General features: G+C 43.5%; 1 protein-coding gene across 5 annotated transcripts in view; it reads right to left on the bottom strand.

Annotated features, from left to right (window-relative positions):
- Positions 1-19071, bottom strand: part of ERBB4 (erb-b2 receptor tyrosine kinase 4) — a 553845-nt gene that overhangs the window by 12282 nt on the left and 522492 nt on the right. For all 5 annotated transcript variants that reach the window (XM_086896321.1, XM_086896319.1, XM_086896323.1 and 2 more), the window contains 4 exons: positions 16874-16949; positions 14718-14864; positions 13403-13500; positions 11582-11752 (listed from right to left, as the gene is read on the bottom strand). In XM_086896321.1, the coding sequence (XP_086752447.1) occupies positions 11582-11752; positions 13403-13500; positions 14718-14864; positions 16874-16949 (492 nt within the window). The remainder of the gene's footprint in view (positions 1-11581; positions 11753-13402; positions 13501-14717; positions 14865-16873; positions 16950-19071) is intronic.

The following is a 19071-nucleotide window of genomic DNA, read 5'->3' as shown; positions in this document are numbered from 1 at the left end:
CTTGACTTCTGCACACAGGGCTATATCCCTCTGCCAGTAAAAGTTTAGAAGATCAGCAGCTTAAAAAAATACTAGGATGGCCACATTATTGTGTCTGTGGGCGGTGCTCCATCCTCAGCACAAAAGGCTAAACCTGCCACCCTATCTTTAGGTCCTCTTGGCTGTGAGGATAATATTTAAATCCATACTCTGCAACTATAACAACCCAGCAACAGGCCCTGTTAGCACAGCCCTGTCCAGGATGTCAGGGGACAATGGACTGCCATTGATGTGTTTGTTGCTATTTTTGCTGACAAGAGCCTCTCCAGTCAGTGGCCTGCCAGCTAAGATCACCATAATTGTGTTTTTTCATGCCTCCCCTTTAGTGCTGTACTAAACACATCTGTCTTGCAACAGCCCTTACTGCAGAACCTTGCACGTGGCTCTTCCCCAACACTGCTGCCTGCACATTTTTTACTTCTTTACTGTTTTTCCCCATGAGCTGATACCCTGTGGCCACTGCTCCATTAAAACAGGAGGCAAAGGAAAAAGCTGTGGTGCCATTTAGCTGGCTTGAAAATTTAATACAATTGTTTAAGTGTCCCTAAATGGACTGGCAATTGCAATGTGAGGTCATAATTTTGCAGGGTTCCAAGATTACCCTCAGACAACTCTTATTGGTCAGGACATGAATCACACTGTGAGAAGGAAATATATTTGGATTTTACCAGGTGAAACATAAATATCTTGTTCTGTATGTGAAATCCAATTTACTTTGTTGATTTTTGGCGGGGGAGGAGTTGTTGTTTTTGCATTTAAAATACTACCTTGAAAAAAAAAAAATGGTATTTCCTTTACTGAAAAGCTCTAGTATTTTGTATTTCTGATCCTAAAAGACTCACCAGAATTATCATCTCTGTCTTTTTGAGATAGACAGAGACCTTAGTGGCTGGTTGCTCAAAGACCTCACTGCATAAGCCTACTTAAGAAAGCTCAGCTTGTACACTAAAAAAAAAAATAAAAAATAAATAAATGTATACTGGCTCCCTTTTGATGGTTTAATGTGTGTTATATCCATTAACATCCATTGACAGAGGAACTCATCACACTTCAGAAGGAGCCTCACTTTTTTAACTGCCCACAAGCAGCCCTCCTCAGAAATGCCCAAGATTTCATCCTGTACACCACATGATTGAATTTTAGCCAAAAACATGACAGAGCAGAGAAAGAACAAAACCCAAGAAAATGTCTCCTCAGGCCTTTTTCCAAGGCCCTCTGGTATGAAATGCCAGTGACACATCAGCTGTTATATCAGCCAATGTTTGTATAAAATGAGCCCCGATCAAGGAGTGATAAATAACATTTCTGTGAATATTGGCTTGTGTTATTGCTTTCTATTCATTAATTTCATTTTCCAATTCCTTGCCTCTAAAATCTCCTAAAGGTAAATATCTCCTCCTTTATAGCAGGGACATAATATTTTCTGGCTGCATCTTAAACTGTAATGAAATCAAAGCCTTATTGTGTCCAGGTGCCTTCCACTGCAGAGCTGGTTTTCCTGGCCACCCACAGAAATGTTGATAGGGTTGCACAATCATTGTTGTTTCTTGCTCTTAAACTCACAGGACTGAAAGACTTTTCTCTGCTAAAGGCATGCATTTTCCAGCATGAATGTACACACATGTTTGAAGCCACTCTGATACTGCCCAAAGTGCATAAAACCCAGCTCCTTCCTCCTCTCCTTCTGCTCTCCTACACGAAAAGTACCAAGCACAGGAGTAAAACACTCCAGCCTTCTCACTGGGATGCTGCTCCCCAGTCCTGTTCAGAGGAATCCTGTGCTCCATGCCTCAGGCACTCAGTGCTCACCTGCTTGGAGAAACACCTCTTTGTACTGTTCATCCTGTGTGCTCCCAGAAACAACTCACTCTCCTCCTCCCCCTGGAAACTCTTCACCTCATTTCAAACCAAGGGAGTGCCCAGCTCCAGTCACCAAACCAAGGCATTGTGATATGTGAGACCTTGCTGCGAGCACCAAAATTTCAGCAGCTCTCCAGGAAGGGAGGCTGATTTATGGGAGTGGATCTGGATAATGTTTTGGGATGGTCTGGTGGGGCTGCAGGCAGAGCACACAGTGCAGCATCCCCCCAGCCCCTGAGCAAACTCCAGCTACATTCCAAGGGAGCAGCCTGGCATTTACAGCTGATCCAAACTGAAATTCAAATAGGAAAGACCATTCCAGGAGAACAGCCACCTCAGCTTGGCTGCAGTGCTGCTTCCAGAGAATTTGCAGATTACTCTGCCCTGCTCCAGACAGCAAACATTTCTGAGATGAAAATGGGAGGAAAATACACACACCATGAGATCACTGGGTGATGTTAAATAGAAATGGAATGTTGTTGTTATAGTAATTGCTCGAAGGTTTTGCAGACCTCTAGGGATTTCTGATCCCAGTCTCTGCTCAGAGAAGGATCCTATATAAAAAGAAAGGATTAAACACCTGCCTGGGATGTTAAGGTTCAAGCATACCCATCCCTACAGCTCACAGCACCTGACACAAGTCTGGCATTCCTTGGCCATAAGGCTGGGAATCAGGGAATATTTATGGGAAATGATTCCAGCCCCTTTTCCAGCAGAACCTTTTCTCAGAGTGTGTCACATGTTTTAACTTAAATGTTGATTACAAGTATAGAAACAATATAGGCATCAGTCTGAATCAAGTGCTTGCTCCAGTCTCCAACAACCGCTCCTTCTACAGTCGAGACACAAAACATCCAGCTTAGATCAGCAAGGGGAAAAAAAATAAATAAAAGAAACGAAGATTAAGTATTTTTCTTCCCCTAAGCTTTTTCTGGTTGGTGTTTGCCAGAGGACAGGACAGAGCTCTAACTCAGCTCCCATGGATTTTCCTGTGTCAGCTGGATCTGCCAGCCCATATCCTGGCAGAATGGTGGACTGAAGACATCCCTGAACCTGTCCAAAGTCAGTGTGGATGTTTCAGTGCCCCCCTAGGTTCAGGTCAGCCCTGACCAACTTCTTAGCTTCAGATATGTCATCACCACTTTCTCCTGCATAATTTTGTCTCATAACATCTGTGTGTTTTCATACCTGCTAACTCTTTTAGAGCAGTCCATATGGTAGGGAAACCCAAACTGCCTTCTAGGAGTAATTTAGTCTGGACTGTGAACAGGAAATGGCATTTATCAAAAACAAAATCTTGGCATAGTGGTATGGGAAACATACCTATACACAGCACAGAGTGTGTCCTGTGCTGTTACTGGAAAATACCAGATATAAACCATTTATTTTCAGTCTAACCCTTCAAGTAGAGAAGCCAAAGATGACTACACTGCCAATGAAAGTAATCTCTTAAGAGATGCACAATCTGGGCACAAAACTCGGTATCCAGCTACCCTGACTGGAAAAGGTGGGTGAAATGCTTTTCTGTAGCCTCATCTCTTTGAGCCTGATACCTGGGCTGGAAATAAAAGCATTCTCCAGCTGTATGGCACCAAAGGCTTGGAAACCCACCTGTTCTCTGGACTTCAGAAACCAGCATCCTTCCTTCCTTCAGAGGGGCTGGCAAGCAGATTTCAGCTGGCACAAAATGCACTTTGATCTGAGCATGACACAGGAATGGAGACACAAGGATTCCCTTCGCCTTTTACTTTGTGTTAATGCACCTGAGTGTCAGAGGGCAGAGCAGGAAGAGAGACTGCTGGCATTGCCTGTCTTTTCCTTTCAATCTCCTCGACTCCCCCATCCTTCCTGTCACCCACAGCTGGCTTTCTGTCACTCTCCTTTTTAATACACTCCCCAAGGCACTTTACAGTAAATGGCACCTTTTAACACTGAGCCAATTCCCCACAATTTGAAAGGGATGTGGTACCATTTCCCACCTGTCCTAACAATTCCCTGTGGGACAGAGGGGTCAGCACTGCTCCTGCTCCAAAACACAGGACCAGCAGCATCTCCTTTTCTGTACAAACCTCAAGCTTCAAATCCCCAAACAGGGAAAGGCTGGAGAACAGGACCAAAACCACAACACACCCATGATTTTTGATTGTGACATGGAAGACAAAAAAAAAAAAAATAAATAAAAAAAGGCACAAAAGAAACTTGATGAGCGATCCTGGGAGGAGCAGCAGCCCCCTCCTATGTGCAGGCTGCACTGCCATCTTCCCCAGCCTGTTTTACACAGTAATCAAAGGATATTCTGAGCCTCTCAAAATGCCATCAACCCTCATTGAGAATGAAATAGAGCACATCTCCATCGAAGCCTTTACAGCAGTAATCATTGCCACATGCTGGCCTGAACAGGGAGCTTTTACAGACAAAGATGGGTTTTAAAAATAAAATAAAAAAGCCTTCCTAAAATCTGAATAGAAACTTGATGATAATCTCCCAATTTTATTATGCAAGGGGGAAAAGAAACCCATAATTGTGCCCTCTTGGTCTCTTAAAGCAAAGAATAGGCTTCTTGATGAAATGCTGAGTTGATTTAGAGCAGGGCTGAGGTTCTGGTGGCAATAATAGTCTAAAAGAACTAACCATCCAGCTGATTTGGATAAAATAATCATTTTTCAACATTCTAAATCTACACTTCATCTGTGCCTCCTCCCACTTCTCCCAACTGCATCTTTTGGAGAGTCTTTTTATAGCTTTGAGAATTATTTTCCCCTCCCGCAGCATCCAAGAGGAAAGGCAGACTCTTTACTCTGGCTAACAAAGGGCGTTTTTTAGGCTGTGCTGGCATTTAGCTCCATTGCATCTATGTTTAGAAGGTACAGTATTTAGTATTTATTTTATTGGTTGCTCTGTAGTCCTCCTGCCACCTGGGAGTCCTCTCAAAGCATTATCCCAGGAGTCCCACTGCCCTGGGACACTGAGCACTCTCCATCCTGGGGGGCCAGACTGGTGTTTAAGGGGCAGCTCCCTGCAGCTCTGCCTGGTGCACTTGCAAATCGTGGCCCCCTTGTATTTTTTATGTGCTTTTATTATTTTAAGAAAACCACAGACAGTGTTCCTCACACATGGATATTTTCCACTAACAATTTCTGCTTTGCATCTCGTCACAGAAGGAAAATTTTCTCCCAGTTCTCATAATTATTTCCTGACTCTCAGTCCACTTTTCCATCTACTGAATTATGTAGAGTTGTTTAGCTTGCTGTTTTCCAAGAATGCCTCATCAGTGCAGTGTAAAAATATTTATTACTTACTCTTTTTATATGTATTGACTTTTTCTTTTCAGGATATAAAAGAAAATGGATCAGCTGTGAGCTCTCTCTACTGTTAACACAGCCAGCAGCTATTCATGGATCAAGCAGATGCTGCCTGATTTTAAACCGGTTTATATTAAAGCTCAGTGAATTTATATGTCATGCATCAAGGATGGAAGCAACACAACACACAGCTACAGCCTCTCCCACTGATTCCATGGAGCTTGCAGGAAGTACTGTGAGGTGGTGATTTTGTTATTAATCCATCCCAAAATCTGTGGAAGCCAAAATACCATTCAGTGCTTTAGGAAAGTCTCTAGCTCTTTATGCCTGACTGTAAAGCTGTATGCCTGAATACAGAAGCCTGAATGAGGCAGGAAATAGCTAATGCATTGAAAAAGCCCTGTTTTAAGGCACTTCCCTGCAAAATCATGGGTTAATTTGACCAGTTGGTCCTGATAATCAGTTCAGGCTGAGAAGGGTTTACTCCTTGAGACATATCACTGATTTCAGCCAGACTGGCTGCAAAGCAAGAAACTAATTGCCATGCAGCACTTTCAAAGAATTCTCTGTGAAGACCCAGGAATCATCTATTCCATTTGAGTCTTCCTTGTGATTTTTTTTTAGCAAGCCTAGCATGTTTTACAAAGGTGTTTAAATACACACGTTCTAGATGTGCATACTTTGTAATGAGCTTTCCTTTTTTTAATGTAAAATACCAAAGTAATTTTTCATGTAATATATTTTACAGTGTATTTTTTCATGCTTATTCTCAGTACTTCTTCACCCTGAGCAATGAAATTAGGCTGACTACTATTAGTCTTGGTTCATCTCCTGCTTTTCATGGACAAGGTTGGCCTGGTGCTATCCACACTTTCAACAAAGACTAGAAAGCAGACCCAGAAGAATTTTTCCAGAAGAAAAAAGTAAACAGGTAAAATGCTTGTGATGGTGTGCCAGACACCAACTAAACACTAACAGCTCCTGGGAAGTGCTTAATGCAAAAGGCAGAGCAGAACAGACAGGAGCCTCCTACCACCAGAATGCCATTAAAATTTAGGAAAGCAGAAAATGGGAATTGGAGCTCTTGAAAGGAGGCTTGGTGGACTTTCAGAATTACCCTAAAGGTCTGAAGGCAGTAAATGCAGCCAGTGGCCTAGACCCTCCTAGGGAAACACACAAAATGGAGTGTTTAGCAAAAGACACAGAGAAGGGCTTCATACAAACTACTCTAAGTAATCATGCAGTTTTAAAGAAGCAAGAGAGCTAACACAGAGTTACTCAGTGTGATCATCTGAAACACTGTCAAATGCTTTCAATCAATGTCTAGTTCGTTTACAAGACCATCTGTCCTGGCATTGGAGATTTTATTGCCACACTTGCATAAGGAAGTGACAGAGGCAAAAAAATGACTACTAAGATTTTCAGGAAGTTTTTGATCACCTTTTAAGGAGCAGCAATTAAAGAAAAATTTCTATTAATTAGAAATAATTAAAGACCACAAACTGACAGACTGCCCTAAGAGGTATCAAATTTAGGGGAGGATTTGGTCATATTATTTTTTAGGGAAGATGCTTCAGAAGCAGAAAGGTGGCAAACACCACAAACAGATTTAAAAAAAAAAGACATCTGTGTTGTCATCACTTAACAGCAAACACACACAAATAGTAATATCCTGTTTAGCCTTTTAAGCAGAAGAATCAGAGAATCACAGAATATCCTGAACTGGAAGGGACTCACAAGGATCACTGAGTGCAGCTCATGGCCCTGCACAAGACACCCCAAGAATCACACCATGATAACCAAAGATTTCTTGTAGCTGGCAGCTCCTTAAATCTAGCACAAAAAAGTTCATGGCAGGCAGGAGCAGAATCCAAACCCTGCTAAAGAGTCAGCATTAATTGCCCAGTGAAACTGGGATGTATTTTCCATCCCACCTGATACAATCAAGACAATCTTTCTAAAAGATAAACTCCACCCCAAATAGAATTTCTGCACTTGATGCAGAAATTAAGAGACAAGAGACTCTTGTCTGTGCTGTGCCAGAAGTTTGGACAAAATGCTTTTAATGGCTCCACATAGGCTGGAATTCTCTCCACATACATTTTGGATTAATTTTAAGATGAAGCAGTTTTATTGCCATCAGTCCCATGGGGCCAGGACATACCTGGAGAAATGAGTTGGGCAGGAACAATTAATTGCCTTGTATAAGAGGAAAAGAAATGGGGAGCAGGTGCTGCCACACAAGGGGAATCATGCTCAAACCATGACTCCCTCCTGGCTTTGCCAAGGGACAAGGATGCTGCATTACCAGACCTAAGATACTGCTCAGAGAACTGCAAATTGGCTTCCAGTGTCCCACAGTCTGCTTCAGCCAAGCAGGATAGTCTCCATGGACATATGGATTAGACATCTCTGAAAAAAAATGGCTTGATATTTAATTGCAGGGTCGGCAGGTGTTTCCATGATATAAAGTGTATGGAACAAAATTACAAGGACAGAATCCATGAGTAATAAACAGCATAGACAGTCTTCATCAGGAATTAGCCAAGGATTTAGAGCAGAAAGCATGGTGGGGCACAGAGAGTGCTTGCTGTATTAGCATTATCTCTGCACACACAGGACAGCACTCATTACAAATAGCTGAATGAATCATCTAATGGATGTGAATGCAGGACACTCGAGTGCTAGCTGGGGTCCTGTGCTCCTGGAAACACTGCCCAGGATTCAGCTTATCTCTCAGAAGCACTGAGCTTCTCAAACTCTGGTTTTCTGGAGTGTCTCTAGACAGTGGAAAATAAAAACTGGAAAAAGCCAGAGACAAAATTGCAACTGAAGAGTTTCAGATCAAATGAAATAATTCAATTTAGCTTAGGATGGGAACTTTTATTTAAAAGCTGCAGCAGTCTCAGAGTGGACTTCACAACAGAGGCCACTGTTAAGGGTCAGAGCCTGTGCAGGGCTCCCAGCAGCACAGGTAGGTCCCAAGGATGTGCCAGCAGGGAGCCAGTGTGGATGTGATGGAAAAGCTGTGTCTGAGCCTTGCAGCTTCATGAAGCTCTGTAAGCCCTGGAGGAAGAAGGGTGTGAGGCTTCCTGGGGAGCTGGCAGCTTCCCAGAAGCCTTCCCTCTCTCCAATCTTCTACCCAGCATCTGTGGTGCTGATGCACATCCAAATGGCTCTTTTCTTCCCGTGGGCAGGAGTGTTTTACACAAACCTCCTCCAGCAGTGCCTCTCCCACCAAGAGGCTGCAGGGACTCAGACCTGCCACCGCCACAGGGGAACTTCAGGGCTTCCCTGAGAAAGTAAATGCTCCTGTTCTTCATTCCTTGACTTCAAAGCCTATGTGTAAGAAGGTTCATGATCTCCTTGCTTTCTTCCTGCCCTCTTCTGTCCCCATGGAGCCGTGCTGCTGGAGCAGTGAACCAACGCTGCCAGCAGAGAAGGAGCACAGTGCCCTGCCTGACTCCTTGGCCACTAACACTGCCACTGGAGCAGCTGAGGTAAAGGATCTTTCATGCTTCTTAGCCCTGAAAATGGCCTGGAGATCATGTGGCTCTTAGCTGTGTGTTTTTCTTCACCAGGCAATGCAGTTTGCCAGCCAGAGTGAGCACAGCTGTGAGCTGTGTCCATTCCTTCGGTGTCCATGGCTGCAGCAGCACTCTGATGGATTTGTGCATCAACATGCACTCTGCCAAACAAGCACAAACCACAGACTATCCAAAGGAAACACCTAGGCAGAGCCAGACAAGTGCAGATAGGGAGCTCTGACAGCATTTCAGTTCCGTGTGATTCCTGCAGCTGACATCCATCTGTACTGAACTATGCACAGCAGATGCACCTTAAAGGAGCAACTGTGTCATTTTTAAATCAATCTTCACTAAAAAAACAGTTAATGTGACAAGAAACCGAGTGCTGCACAAAGGCAACAGAAAATATGTATATATTCTGCATTCATGCATTACCTCCAGAAAACACCTGTCTGCACAGGAAAGCAGGAGTGCTATGATGGTGCAGGGCTTCCAGCTTGGCCCTCTCTGACCTCTCTGTCTCATCTGGGTCAGACAACTTGGCTCACAAACTGGAAACTTTTGGCAAAGGGTGATTCCAGATTTGTTTAAATGTTAGACTGTTGTACAATGCCAGAGAAAAATTCCCAGCAAAAGGAGTTACTGTGAAGAGGATAGAGTCTTCCTACTGTCGTTAAATTGAATTGCAAAACAAAGCTCCCACTGTCTTTAGTGGTACAAGATCACAGTTTCAAACCAAGATGGGAAATTGTGAGCTGAGGAAAGGAGGTGTCACGTTAGGAATGTGATGGAGTCTCTCTGTATGGCAAAAATAAGGCTTGGGGTCTCTTTCTGCAGCTCTGCTGATTTCAAGGAAATCACACGTGTGCAAGCAGCTGAAACAGTGTGCTTTGAAGTTGGGAAAAGGCTTTGTGAAAGTTATTTGCATTTTCATATAATAACACCAGCACTAATGATAATAAAAATAAATGCCTGTGTTTTCATTCCATGAATATCCCAGTGACCACGTTGTAAATGAATCTTCCAGAATATTAGCTCCAGGATTTTTATGGGAATTCCCTCAGCTCTACTGGGGCTCCTCTACTGGGCTGGTACCAAAGGCAGAGGGCAAAAGGAGCTGTTGAAAAAACAAGGGCATTTTTCTACTAAGCTTTTCTCCTTTATATGTGTCCCAGTGTTTCCAGCAAATATGGGAGTGAGATGAATTTACCCAAAATGCCAGGCCCTGGCCTCTGAGCCCTGTGTTGGTGTAAATGGCAGCGCTCCACTGTGTCAAACCAAGCTCCAGGGATTTACATCCCTGTGACAGTGAGTACCTGCCAAAAGTAGCTGCTGTCCTCCCCTTCCTCAGAACTTAGCAGGAAAGGAAATCTATCCAGAGACAGATAGTGGTAAACCTGACTCATCTCAGATCACCATCAATTAACTCTTGGAACCACAAAAAGAAAGTTTCTCACTTATTGCTAAATCATTCACTTTCAGTGATGCAGGATAAATGCTACATGAATCCAGACATCTCCAGTTTCCTCGCCTTTAAAACAGCAACAGTTTCCTTCCAAAGTGACTATTAGGATCAGATTTTGTCTTTTTTATTGCCAGAAAGCACTGATTTCCTCTGGAGAGGGTAAGGAGCTCCCTGTGGGGTATGGCCAGAGCATGGCTCCTGGCTCAGATTATCCACTTCTCACTCACCTCTCCCATCTCACATGCTAATAATCAGTTCACACCTGGCTATGAATTTGGAACTACCTCAGCCACGGATAACTGTGCAAAAGGTTCTAAACCGTGAGGAATAAACACCAGCATTTCAAAGGGACTAACTAGGCCCTAGTTAAAACACACCTGATTGCCCCTGAGAATGCCCTCACATTAGTAATGCTTTCACCACCTCTTAGCTGTGTGAGAGGGATGGAAACTGAACTGTGAAAAGGCTGGAGCCAGGCACAGGAAGAGGCAGAGGTCAGACCTGTTGAGGAGGGAATGCTGATTCCAGACACATCTGACCTGGCTCCTCAGCTGCAGCAGGGCACAGCCATGTGGGACAGGGATCAACACCTCAGAGCTCACACAGCAGGGCTGAGACTGCTCTGCAGCAGACAGGAGTTAGTGGATAGAGAAAGACACCTCCAGAAAGTGATTTACCCTACTGGAAATGCCCCAGGGTGGGCAGCAATGTTCACCCACACTGCTCCAGTAACACAAAATGAACTCTGAGGAACTCTTAGGTGGTGTCCCAATCCCTTAGAGGGCTGGAGTTGTGTCAGCTGGATCCCCCCTGAGCACTCTCTGTGCCTCAGGTCCCCCTGTGCAATGAAGAGCATCTCCTCCCTGCCAGGGAGGGTGCAAGGATCAGCCTGCCAACAGCTGCCATGTGCTCAGCACAAACACATTTGGGAAGGGGGGGTACCAAAGCATCGCCTGCCAACGGGAAAAGGGGCTGGCTAGAAAATCTGGCTCCAGACACAAAAGCTACATTATCTGCATGCTCCAGCTGCCCCTCAGCCACATCAGTGGCAGCCCTGCCAAGGCAGCAGGATGGCAGCACCAGGGCTGTGGACTTCCTGGGCACAGCACAGCGCAGACACAGCGCTGCTGGACTTCAGGAGCCTCAGCTGTGCTTTCAGGACAGGCAGCTCAAGCTGAGCCTTTGTTCACTCAAGGCTGGGCTATTAATTTAGAATTCAGCGAGGCACAATGAACAGGGAGCCCAGTGACAACATTTTTATAGCCACTCTCCTCACAATGGGGGCTTGTAATTCCCAAGGCAGTGCTGGCCTGTGTTTCATTGGTGTGCTTAAATCTCCACCTGTGCTTTTATAATAACCAATATTTTCTGTCAGAGCTTGCTCTTACCCTGTTGGAATCAATTCTTGTCCTGGAGGTGTAGATGGGAGGAGGAATGTTGAAGGCTTGAGGAACAAGATACTCTTCAGCATCCATCATATCTTCCAGGTCTTCCTCATCAAGAAGATTTTGGAAGAACTTGCTGTCATTTGGGCTTGGGAGCTTCATACGATCATCTCCCTAAACAGATTTTATTGAGAGAGGAAAAACATCAAAAGGTGGATTAATTTCCCAAAGAGAGAATTTCAGCCTTCCTAATGCCCTGGCAGCCAGGCTGCAGGGACCACACATGCTGCTTTGTCTGTCCAAAAGCACTATATCCACATAATTTGTGGGTTTGTTTTCTTGTTTTGTTTTGGTTTTTGCTTTTTTTTTTACTGGGAATATGATGACAAAAAGGGAGTAACTGCATGAATCAAGTAAAACCATGTTTCTGGCATTCTTGTGATTGAGCTTTTATTCTTTCTTCTCTCTTTTTCCAATACAAGATCAGTTTCTTACCCAAGTTCTAACATATTTTGTGAAATATCTCAGCTATTTAGGCTCAAATAGGAGGGGTGGGGAATAACAAGGAAACTGTTGTGTCTGGATATTTGCTTTATTTCAATTTGTACTTAGAGGGGCTTCGAGGGTAGATTTCCCTCCTGTCTGTATGGAAAGTTCTGCAGGATGTGAGAGAGATGAAACATCCACCAGACCATGCAGGGCAGGGGGAGAAACGGGGGAAAGAGGTATTTGGAGTAAGGAAATGTGTCCTGTCGAACAAAATCTTTTAATCTCTTTTTCTGGGAGACATGAAGTGGCTCTGGCTGCACTTCTGGAGGCTCTCCCACCAGAGTCCTTACATCAGTGTGAAGCTGAGGAGCACCTCTGTCCTGTGCTCCATGGTGTGGAGCAGCTACAGCATGAGACAGAGCATGAGAATATCATTTCCTGGATCAAACCATGCTCTGCTCTCTGAGCACCTCACTTTTAAGTTTTCATTTTCCTTTGAACTGCTCACACACTGGGCCCTTACCCAAGAGCCTTCCATTTTTTCTGTGGCTGCAGTCTGAGCTGTAATAAACACAAGCACAGGTCTAGGCTGCCACAGAATTAGGTTGTTTCAATTTTTATTTTTTTTTTTAATTTTTAACTTTATTTTTTTAAAAATTAGAAATTGTACTCAGGCACAATTTTTAATTTTAATATTTTTAAATTAGAAATTGTACTCAGGCACACACAGCCCCAAGCACCTGTACTTGCCAGATGTCACCCTGCTGCCACAGGGCAGATTCGTGGGATAAACCCATGAAGGATGAACTCCTCACAATCCTGTCCCAGGGATGTGAAGCCTCCAGAGCCCTCAGAGTGTAAGGAGAACAGAGAGGGGAGCTCCTCCCTAGCATTAGAGGTACCAGTGTGACACAACTCCCTGTCTTCTAAGCAACTTTCATGTTTAGGCAGTGAAAAGAATCCTGCTTGTGATCTCAGCAGCGCAGGGAAAAGACTCAGCCTAACCAATTTTAGAACCAAGGAAGCCCTTGGTGTAAAGATAGATCCAGTGTCTGCCAATGGACAGAATTTGTCCCTGGTTTCATGAGGGAATGCAGAGCACTGAGCAGCTTACAAAGCCAGAGACTCATAAACACGAGCTCAGGAAATGAATTTCAGATTGCTGTGTTACTAATATTCTTATTTTTGAGATACTGACACTGTCCATTCTACACACTGTGGTCACTGTTTGCTTTAGGTTCAAGAGCACCTTGAACCTCAAAAGATTCAAAGGCAACACCCCTAATGGTTGGGTGTCACAGACAGAATTCTTTTCCCCACCCCTGTGTTGCTTACCTGAATTACCAGGTATCTCTGGGGGTCTCGAGCCATTCTAGAGAATTCAGCAGCCAGCTCCTTGAATTTTGGCCGACTGTCAGCATCAATCATCCAGCCTGGATGAAAGATGGGAAAGAAAACAGTTCAGTGTCAAGGGTGGGAATCATTTTTTAAATGCACGAGTTTGAAGTGCTTGATCGCCCTGGCCCGAAGAAAAGTCACAATAAAGATCCCAGAAGAGTGGAAAGTTAGAATTCTGTGATGCATAAAACGGGGAACACCTGGTTTTGGCCAGACTAGATTGTTCCTTACTGCATGGAATTTTTCTTAATTTGCTGGGCTCCTCTCTGTCCTGGAGACCACAACACCACCTTGTAATTTTCTCCATCTTGCACACTTAAATATCAGCACTGACTGACTTTTATTAAGGATGTGTCTCACCAGATGGGACATTTTTGCACTCAGCCAAGCCCTTGCATGATTTAATTTCCACACCTCCATGCACACTACAACTGCTTTCAGAAGATACTTAATTTACTTCTAGCTGTCCTTTCTGCTCTTTTTTTTTCAGGGCTTCTGTGTACAAAGCAAAAGGGAAAGGAGTATATATGATGGATGAGATGTCTGTATGTTAATCTCACTTAAATTAAGCCAGAAATATCAGAGAGATATTTCTAATTCTTTTTAAATTAGAAGCATAACCTTGGAGGATACTGTCATTAGAGGGGGTATCTTGGAGATAAAAAAGTTGGACGAAACCGTGCGAAGACTTTTTTCCTTTTTTACTAGAGTAAAAATATTCATAAATTTTTGTAGTGGACTTAGAATGATAAAAAAATAATCCTCTCTGTAGCTTTTCTTCTATTAATTTTACTTTTTATTATTACTATTGCAATCATCATCCTTGCTACTAACAATAAAACATTCGTGATTTCTTTCCTCAGTATTTGGAAACGGGATTTCTCCTCACAGCCTTCTCTGGCAGGGTATCCATGTGCCATAATTATGTTTAATACTATCTTTTTTACATCAGAATCAATTGTCATGGAAATGACAGGGGTTTACAATAACAATTTTGACTTCACAGCAAATACATGAGATAACATCTGACAGTAATAAGAAGCTGAGCTAACCGGGCCCTTCATGGCTAACGATTGCAAAATTGCAAAAGATGTGCAGACAGTATTTAAATGGAATTTACAGGATGTTGGGAAGCTTTTGTTTTGCAGCTTGCTCTGTTTCCCAGCTCTGTCAGAGACTACCCAAGCAAATGTCCTAAACCAGTGTCCCTCTGGAAGCGAGCATAAGGGTAGCAAAAGTGGCAATTCCTTACACTTCACCATCACCATATAAACATCAATAGTGCAGATTGGGGGCTGGGGCAGCCTCTCTCCCTTCTCCAAGAGGTCAGGGATCTCTCGAGTTGGGATTCCATCGTATGGCTTCCCACCAAAGGTCATCAGCTCCCAGATGGTGACTCCTAGGCAGAAGAAAGAGCGTCAGTGCTTGAGGTCACGCTACTCAGATCCCCTCACAATCTCTCACAGCAGAGTATTCTGGACCAGTTCTGGGCTGCAATCCCTTCTTCTTCACCAGTGCCTGGAGAAATTTGGACTAGAGGGACAGGAGGAGTTGAGCCAGTGGCTGCACGGTGCTTAGCTGCCATCTGTGCTTAAACCATGACAATCTGCCACTTAAAAACTGTGGGAAATGGTGAAACAGCACTTTGTGGTAATCTTGAAAAGCAGCTTCCCTGATTTTCATTGGTGTAAGAAATGGCATGATAGACCTGAGTTACACAAGAGAGACAAATGAAGGCTGGTAAAGTAAATTGGGTGCAATAACAAAAGAAGGCATCACGCTCTTTTATCAAAAAGGGAAATGAGTGCCTGATCTGCTCTATTATTTTAAGGGGAAAAAGCACAGATGTTCTCCAACTTAGAGCATCAATTTTCCACAAAGGTACAGCACTGAGTAACATCAGGTCACTGGCTTTTCTTTTTAAGTCATTCACAGCCACTGCTATCATTTTTTTTCCCCTAAATCATCTTATGGATCTGAGTTTACAGTGGTGCTGTACTACAAACCCAAAATTCTCTTTTTGAAAAGCCATAGGATTCGTTTTGGTTTCAGAGCTGGAAATAAAGATCATATATCATAAGTAAAATAATCTGTGCCCAGACAGAATCTTAAATATTGAAAATATTGAAATCTTAAATATTGAAAATCTTAAATATTGAAAAACCAAATGGTCTCACACCATTTTGTTTAACTTTTATTTGAGTTGCAAAGGTCATTTTAAGCACTCCTCAGATCGGCACCATATTTTGACAACTGTCATTCTAATGTGAAAAGTGATGGGCAAAATCACCACATGAGTAAATCACATTTATTCCACCCTCATTTATCTCCTTGTTAATTTTTTATGGTCCTTTACTCTCTGATTATAGATATTCTGGGCTTCCTGCATTTAAAATTAATTTCATAAATGAAGGCATATTTATTTTTTTTTCCCTGAGTGATCCAGGGTATACACAATTTGAAGAGAAAGAGCAGCTTTATGAGATCACTTGAACTCTCCCAGGCTTTTTTTCAGCTGGCTAGAAGAGGGCAGCTACCCAGCCACAGCAAACAGTGTCTTTTGCTGCTACCCACAGGTAAAAGTGAGTAATGAATAGAGCTGTACACCCTTTTGGTTCAAAATGATATGGCAAAAGGAAATGCAAACAGGACTCCATAGCCCCAGACACTGCTGCAAATTTCCATTGACAAAGGTATACATGATTTTATTAGTAATAGTTATAGCAGATAAACAGGCAGAGACCTCAGCAGATGTGGCAAACAGCTCATCTGAAGAGCCATTAGCAACACTGAACAAACACCTCATTTCTCAAATATGACTTTGTGTGTGTAGCTCACCAATTCCCAAGTTATCTGTGAAATTAAATAGATGCTTGTTCTAGTTAGTTTGGAGAGCTTGTCTCTTCCTTTTTTTTCTTTTTTTTTTTTTTTTCTCTTGCCATTTATGCTCTGTATTATGACAAATTCCCTTTTATCTGACTCTAGGTAGAGAAAGTCCCATAAGCCTGAAAATGTTTTTTGACATTCATGGCTTTTAGAGTTGAGCTTTTCAAAGACTGCTGAAAATTGTGACCTGCAGCTGTATTTTTATGAATCTGTGGCTAAGCTGAAAGAGGTCTTCTTCTGTCATAATAATCAGCCAAACTGCTACCAGACCAGACCTGGAGGCACTCACCCCAGCAGGGAACATCATGATAATATATTTCAGTGAGCAGGGAAGTAACACAGGAGACAGGAACAATTCCTGCTTAGAGTTACACATTTAAAGGAAAAAAAAAAAACAAACCCAAAACCTGAAGAGCAAACGCCTCTGGAATTAACTCCTTTGAGAAAAGAGGATAGCTTTAACATACTTGGTTTAATGCTTTAAAAGACACAACTTTCTAAACTGATCAGGTGAAGATTTACCATAGCTCCACACGTCACTCTGATGGGTAAATTTCCTGTAGTGTATGCACTCCAGAGCCATCCACTTAATTGGCATCTAGGGAAGGACAAGAGAAATGCAACCTTAGAAATACATTATTAAAACAATACAAACAGATCCTCTAAGAAGACAACAAATTCCTCCCTGCCTCCTTCAAGGGTGAGCTTGGAAAAAAAAAGCAGCACTATCCCCCAGAGGAAATGGCTTTTCCTTCCCTCTTGAATGGGGCTGTGCCTCCTAAAACTTGGAGGTGAGAAAGACGAAGCAGTTACCTGCACACCTTCTGATATTTACTGATTCAGAAGTTGTGGGACAACTCCTTTTCATCAAACCTGTGTAAAGAGGGACAGGTGCAAAAATTTCATGCAATTCCCCTGAATCTGAAGTGCAGCAGAGAAGATGGAATGCAGAAGCTTTTTTTTTTTTTCCTTAACAGTTTGCAATCTCTGGGATCTGAAATAGCAACACTGCTGTCTCAGCTGTTCTCTCATGAGGCCAGGTTACAAATGCAGTGACCACAACACTTCACCACCATCATCATCATCACGGTGAACAGGCAATGAGGAGGATTTGCAGTGCTTTATTGTAAACTCCTGATGTTTGTTAGAGGTGTAGCCACCCCAGTTCTCTGTATCATCACTGCAATGACAAAATTACTCCCCAGACTAAGGCAGCAGCCCCAGGTTCCCGTGGCAGTGGATCACCCTGTTCTTCTGACAGAGAAGGGTGTGCAGGCAAACTAAACCCTCTCCACTTTGTGTTCACATGGGATTCATGGTGTTTCCCATTCCTGAGCTGGGCCTGGCAGGCACAGCCTGGCAGTCTGATGAATTTCTGGTGAACAAACAGGAGATTTTTACCTGGCAGGGACTTGTATGGGTTGCCTCCAGCTTGGAACTATGGAAGAGGCACTGGAATAAACCAAAGGGATGAGTAACTGCAGGCAAAATCTGAACAGATGGTGGGTGTGAAAGCAGAGGATGTGTCTTCATTCCAAGCCTTATGAAACTACCTTCCATGAAGTTCACTAATGAGCACAACCTATGGAGTTATGGCAAAAATAGCACCTTGTAATAAAGGCTGCCTTAACTCTTGCAAAGACAGTTCATCCTCCCCCACTAAACTCTGCAGAGGTGCACTGCTTCCATTGCCACTGTGTCCCAGGTGTGAACAGCTGCTGAAGGAGCAGAGCTGCCTTGTTCATTATGGGATAATTCAGGTTGGAAGTGACTCAGGAGGCCTCCAGTCCCACCTCAGGTTCACAGCAGGTTCAGCTGCCTGGGAGATTAGGCCAAGTTACTCAGAGATTTGTCCAGTCTGGACTTGAGAACCTTCAAGGATGGAAACTGCTCCACCTCTGTTGATAACCACTTGATTGTTTGGTCTGAACCTCCCTTAGCATGCTCCCAACACAAGCTGATGCTGCCAATGTCCTTTGGATTTCACAGGATGCTTTTCTGGACCTGGGAAGTGGTACATCTGACATAAATCCTGCTCTAGAGCTCTCAGCAGGGTGACAAGTCCAAGCCACAGCTGCCAGGGGACAGCTGGTTTGCAAGGATCTACTCTTTTTCTGTCATTCACTGTCAGATGGAGGGAGGAGGCTGAGGGTTTACCGAGGATTACAGAAATGAAAGAAACAGGAAAAGCTGCCAAAACCCCACCTTCCCTGCCAGGAGGCATCTTTCTTTCCATGGGGAAATGGGAAAGCACTGGTGGCTCCCCTCTCAAGCTCTTCACCTCCCTGACTCTGCACAGGTGATCCAAGGGCAGCAGCTCATCCTGGAGAGCAGCACACACTGGCAACAGCTTTCCATCAAACTGTTTGTCCCAGACAAGGGCACCAGTGAGCACAAAAATCCACAGATAGCAAACTGAACATCCAGGAAAAGGAATGACAGGCAAAGCAAGTCCTTTGGGATCCTGTGACAGATTGAAATGGGGAGTTTCAAGATGTTTAGGGAGCAGCCAGAAGCACCATGTACTTACTGCCTTCTGAATTTTATCGTGCTTTAATCTGAAGCTGGAAGAAATGAGGTAAGGCACTACATGGCTGTGGTGTGGTTAGCTGGAAAGTAATAGGGGGCAATGGCTGGTTTCAAAATTATCTTCAAGCTGTCTTTTAGTGCATTCAGCATGGTATTGGAGAGGTGGATGCAAGGCATAACATATGCAAGCT

The sequence above is a fragment of the Cyanistes caeruleus genome, chromosome 7 (genome assembly GCF_971803275.1).
Source record: "Cyanistes caeruleus chromosome 7, bCyaCae1.hap1.1, whole genome shotgun sequence".
NCBI classification, from domain to species: Eukaryota; Metazoa; Chordata; class Aves; order Passeriformes; family Paridae; genus Cyanistes; species Cyanistes caeruleus.
Note: the sequence above shows the minus strand (reverse complement) of the source record. Positions and strands in the feature narration are given on the sequence as shown.